This window comes from Eurytemora carolleeae, unplaced genomic scaffold (genome assembly GCF_000591075.1).
Source record: "Eurytemora carolleeae unplaced genomic scaffold, Eaff_2.0 scaffold1920, whole genome shotgun sequence".
Classification (NCBI taxonomy): domain Eukaryota; kingdom Metazoa; phylum Arthropoda; class Copepoda; order Calanoida; family Temoridae; genus Eurytemora; species Eurytemora carolleeae.
This window is the reverse complement of record NW_019397819.1, coordinates 13,405-19,425: the sequence shown is the minus strand read 5'-3', so window position 1 is coordinate 19,425 and position 6,021 is coordinate 13,405. Positions and strand designations below refer to the sequence as shown.

The following is a 6,021-nucleotide window of genomic DNA, read 5'->3' as shown; positions in this document are numbered from 1 at the left end:
ACACATCTTAATAATCCCCTTTTAACCTTTATCCTCACCTTTATCTACTTTACACATATCTTAATAATCCCCTTTCAACCTTTATCCTCACCTTTATCTACTTTACACATCTTAATAATCCCCTTTTAACCTTTATCCTCACCTTTATTTACTTTACACATCTTAATAATCCCCTTTAACCCAGTGGTCAATTTGAATTACCTACCCCACCAGCTTTGTTTAGTTTGCCCCTTTATGATTCTATTCCAATGATCCCTAAATTCAATTGATCCTGTTTCAATGTTTGTATGAATTTTTTTCAAATAATAATATGCTTTTTCAACTCCAACAATTTTAGGTACTATTCAACCTGTTTAAATAATTTCTAAATCTATATATTTCTGTTTCTATAATCCCCAAATCTACATAATGTATTCTGATTTTACAATCCACAAATCTATTTCATCCTGTTTTTATAATCCCTTAATTTATTTGATCCTGGTTTATAATCTCTTAATCTATTTGATCCTGTTTCAATAATCCCTAAATCGTATATTTTATCCTGTTTTTACAATCCCCAAATCTTTTTGATCCTGTTTCCGTAATCCCTAAATTTGTTTGATCCTGTTGCCATAATGCTTAAATCTTTTTGATCTTGTTTCTATGATCCCTAAATCTATTTTGCCCTAGTTTACAATCCCTAAATATAATTGTATCCTTTTTCCAAAATACTTCAATCTCTTTGATCCTGGTTTATAATCCCTAAATCTATTTGACCCTGTTTTTATAATCCCTAAATCTATTTGATACTGTAACAATAATCCCTAAATCTATTTGATCCCTGCAATACAAAGCCTGTAGATTAAAGAGAACTGAAGGAACAAACTTTGAAAATTAATTATCTACTCTGCTCTGCTCTGCTCTGCTGGCAAATTCTAGAATACTAATATTCAATATTGAAAACAAGAACACACAATATATCAAATATTATATTATCATTATTAGTATTAGTATAATCAAAAGGTAGCTTAAAGGAGGAGGGGGAGCAGTAAAAAAAATTAATTTCTACTAACTTTGTTACCGAAGGAATAAAATGAAGAAAGTAAAGGCCCCATTTAGGATAAAAATATTGATTCAGATTAATTAATAATTAATGATTTTGATGATAAATTGATTTCCTTAAAATTCTATTAAAGTTAATAATTAATTAATTATGATAATATTATGATAAGAATAAATTATTAAACAAAATTATAAAAACAGTCTTAAATCATTTGCCATGAAAATTATATATTCATACTAATAATATTTGGCTTGTCTGTTTGTTTCCGATCCACGTCAAAACGGCTGAACCAATTTGGCTAAAATTTTCTGTGGGACCGCACATTACCCCCGGGGAAGTTTTTGACCGATCACAATTTTAAAATGTTTCTTTAAATACAGCAAATGATTACTCGCCTCAAACTTTCAATTTCAATTCCCATATCTTTGCAACCTGGTGGTATACAATTTTGATATTTCAAATAGAATTCCTGCAGTTATCATTATCACTAGCAAAAATAAGGCGGAAAAAAATTAGAATTTGTTGCGAGAAATCATTTATTTGAAATTTTGAAAAAATTAACGAATTAAAACCGGTAAATCAACAAAATTTCAATTGTTAATATCTCTAACTTCTAATGCTTTTAGATAGATAAACCACAAAAAAACTAATATTATTGATAAAAGGAGGGTTGCGAAGTGCCCTGGATGCCTTGTAATGATTAAGTGTTATCTAATTATTTCCTAACTCTCAAAGGACTCTTTTCATCTGAATCACAGCTATATCCCATTTTCCCCCTTTCAGACAAAAGACTTCCTTTTCTTTATAATTCCCTGGGGACTTTACCACATATCTTAGGCTTTGGTTTGCACTATGTGAACATTACAGCATAATTCATATTAATCTCATCTAATAAATGGCTTCTTATATTAAACTGTAATATAAATTAGTTTGCTCCGCTATAACTATAGAAATTGTTTGCTGTTATCTCACGGATCTCACGTCTTTGTCATAAACTTATAAGCGCTGATGAGTACTTTCAAATGGAAGGAATCAGTTAAGCTCATTTACATGGAGTTGTATTATTACACAAAAGTTAAAAAAAGTAAAACATTCAAATTCCAAAGATTTGCAGTTTAACTTCAATTCTTCAAAAAATCCCGTCTCATGAACTCTTATAATACAGACTAAGTTTTACAGATGAATTTAGCAAAAATGAAAACTATTTTGCGTATTTAGATTCTTAATACAACATTATCTGAGGAAAACAAATGTTATGTATGATGTTTACATTTTATGATTAATCTAAATCACAAATTACCCCCCCCCTATCCCTCTGCTCTGGCCTCACTACCCAGTCATTACAAGTTTACAACCTATATAGAGTTGATACTAAAAATGTTTGTTAATTATGTTTATAATTCCTACTTAAAAAGAAACAATGAACACAATTCATATCATGCTTTTTCTTAGTCTTTTAGTTGGAAAAATAAACATTTTCTGGTTGTTAAGGAATATTTTGTCTTACCTAAGAAAACATTTATAGTAAAATTGTTTCACGATATTTTTTCTTTTTCCCAAACTTTTACTTTTTTTAAATTTTATTTTCTAGATCGTAAATGTATCTTTTAAAACATTTTCATCTGAGGATAAATTTAACTTTGTTCTTTTCTCATGAATAGATAATAAGCAATTCCATTACTTGGAAATTTTTTTTGAAGTTTCATGTGAAATATTAATTTATTTCAGAGTATAATGAAAAAATAAATGTTTTGTGAGAGTAAGTTCTAAACACTGCATTGCATATACTTTGCTTGTTTGTTTGTATCCAATCAACGTCAAAACGGGCCCACATTTTTTGTGTGACCTCGCGTGACCCCATGGAAGGTTTATGTATGATGGGATTTTCAAAAATTTGTCTTTAACAAAATTCGATTTTCAAAAATTTTGAAAATCCACAATAATTTTTTTTCATAAATCCGCAAAAATTTGTTTTTGTTTTACAATGCAAGGACTCAATGATTCCCAAAACTTCCCTGATTTAAAATTTGCAAATCAATGTAGAGTTTTTTTGGCGTTGTTTTACTCATTGTTTTATTTACAAAATAACCAGCTATTTCAATAAAAATTCTTAATTTTATTAAATGACATATATGGTGATATGTTTGTGTTTTTAAATCATTATTAGATTATGTTTCTTTTTCTTAATCGGTAACTCTGATATAGTGGCTCCGCCCTTGACAAGACCTGTGGTTCTGCGTGTTTGCTTTCAGAGCAAAAATTCGCGAGTTTCTTGTGTAACGAGTAACCCCAATTGAAAATAATCAATTGTTAGGTATACAAATTAAGGATTATATGGAGGGTCGCTTGAAATTACGTCTCCATGTCCTTCACTATTTTTTCAACTGTTTTTGATTTTGGTAAACATGTAAAAAAAGATTTCTTTCTTTCCGTGAATGCGTTGCTTAAAGTTTCATCAACTGGGTATTTATTGTGCTTAAATTTTGGCATACAGGGTGTCCCACTAAACATGACAGTATCAAGACGACTTGAAGGCCGTCTTTGAGTTTTGATATAATTTGCTGCATTTATTTTTCACCCTAATTTTAGAAGTAAAATTCTAGAGATAATAATCAGAAAAAATATACCGCATTTAAGTCTTGGCATTTCCAAAATGTGGTCTGCCTTTTTTTTGCTTTTTATATTACACTAGATATAAACAATTTCGTTATGTTTTATTTTTTGGTTTTATTGGTTATAAAATTGAAATCTGAGCGAAATTCTTAACATCTCCGGTAATATTGACAGTACAAAAAGGCAGACTACTTTTTGGAAATGCCAGAACAATGAGAATTTTGTGATTATTTTTTAAAGAATCCTATTTGTTGAAGTAGGTTGACGATGATGACTGAATGTCACAAATCAAACCAAAGATCAAAGACGACTTTCTTAAAAACTAAACTATTGCAAAAAATTGTGAAATATCTGATTAAATGATCGTATTTACCAGAACGAATATGCTTCCATCGAATATATATGTGAAGAGTAGAATAGGGATGATTATACTGAATCCTCCTGCAGTCCCTACCCCCAGGTAGTCCTGCAGTCCGAAATATAATCGTCCGCCTTCATTCCCGAAGTAGGAGAGGACGACTATACTCACCAGCAGGCTCTGAAATAAGGACGAAGTCACGAAATGTACGTTTTGTAAATTCAAAAAATTGTGTATTTACTGTACAGTACAGGAAAATGTGTAACGCATGTGACAAAACAAAGTGCAGAACAGTGTCACTTCAAAATACAAGTCAGTAAAAAGTGTACAGTATAGTGTTCTGAACTGTACTGCACTGTACTGTCCCGCACATTGTACACTACAACAATGAATACACTCCGTAATCTATATACAGGGTGTCCCACATCATATTAGATCGTGTATAGCTCAAAATTGTGATCTTAGGGACTAATCAGAAATTTTGAAAACAATGAATCAATTTAAAAAGTGTAAAAAGTTTCTATCAAAAATTTCTTGTAGAGAATAATTGGTTTTTCGAGTATTCTGTGCATTTTTAGGCCATAAAGCTTGGAAATAATCTAAAATGATATGGGACGCTCTGTATATAAAATAGTAATTTCTGTTTGTCTGTTGGATGTCCGATCAAAACTCACGAACCCCTTGACTGATTGGGCTCAAATTTGTATTGTGGAACTCGGGATTCAGAAACCATTGGAATGCTCTTAGCTTGGTTTTGAAATTCTAAGTTTAAGTTTATAGCTAACTTATTTTCTCGATATAATCGTCAAAGTGCGGGTAAACGGCATGAGAAACTATGTCGAGTAACCTGGATTAACTTATATAGAGAGAGTTTAGTTTACAGGGAAAGCTGGGTTCCCGAGCTAGTTTAGTATAAAGAAGACTGTACAGTTCGTACAGTAGAATTTCTATATAAAATATTCAGATTAAAAAAAAAATATTGATACTTACAATAATAATAAATTTCATAAACCCAAGGGGGGATTTGATCGCTGACATTGTCACCATTGTTTCTCTAAACCTTTCAGTGACAAGGGACCCCAAGTAAACTCTGATTGGCGGCTAGGGGCCCACAGTTAGGTTTCAATTTGTCACTGTAGGAACATGTTCCTGTGGGTAGTTTAGGGCCCCCGAGGGGAACATCTTGTAAACTGTAAACTGCTTAAATTCGCCATTATTTCGTAATTTTATTAGTTCTTATACATTTTTCCCTGAAAACAAAATATTCAAAATAAAAACATTTCTATGTAAAGGATAAACTACAAATTATGAGAATTGAGAGACGACTGTGCGGAATTTATTTTCCTGCGACTGTAAAACTTATTTTTCTCCTCGCCAAATCATTAAATCAGATATTTAAAGACTATTTTGAAGGAAGAATACTTATTTTGATTTTGGTATCATCAAATTTCAAGGGTTTTGTGGCATCTATATACTGTATAAAAACAAAGAAATGTTCATTACTCTTTAAAAATATTATAGTCATTCTATCAAAAGATCATTCATTAAACAATAAATTGAAAAATCATTCAGTTTAACCCAGAACATTGGAGAAATTGAAAGAATTCCAATGGGTTCTAGTCTTTTAAACTGTTATACGTAGCCTGTTATTGTAAAAATAAATGAATAGCCATGAAATATGCGGGAACAGTTTGAAAGAGATTAAAATGATGAATTATAAAATTATTCAATTAAAAAACTATATATATCTGCAGCATACCATCATCAGTAGGTTTAGAAACAATATTTGATAAATTCTAGCGATGTCTCTGGGTTAAACTGTAGATTATGTGAGTCTATTTTTTAAATTGTGATCAAACCAACTTTAAAGGATTCGACTGCAGGTGCAAATTGGAGCATTTTTTTATAAAAAGTGTCCAATAGTTTTACCATTGTTGAAAAACTAATATTTTCAACCTTTTTGACACTTATTCAATATTTGATAATAGCTCAAATTTTTTATATTAAC

The 6,021-nt window shown here is 30.5% G+C and overlaps 1 protein-coding gene across 1 annotated transcript in view; it reads right to left on the bottom strand.

The window, feature by feature from the left end:
* LOC111716011 (uncharacterized) overlaps positions 1-5,259 on the bottom strand; it is an 11,011-nt gene extending 5,752 nt beyond the window's left edge. Inside the window, exons 1-2 of the mRNA XM_023491420.1 lie at positions 5,004-5,259; positions 4,029-4,193 (exon numbers count right to left, since the gene is read on the bottom strand). Of these exons, the coding sequence (XP_023347188.1) occupies positions 4,029-4,193; positions 5,004-5,060 (222 nt within the window). The 5' untranslated portion in view covers positions 5,061-5,259. The remainder of the gene's footprint in view (positions 1-4,028; positions 4,194-5,003) is intronic.
* Between the last annotated feature and the right edge of the window lie 762 nt (positions 5,260-6,021).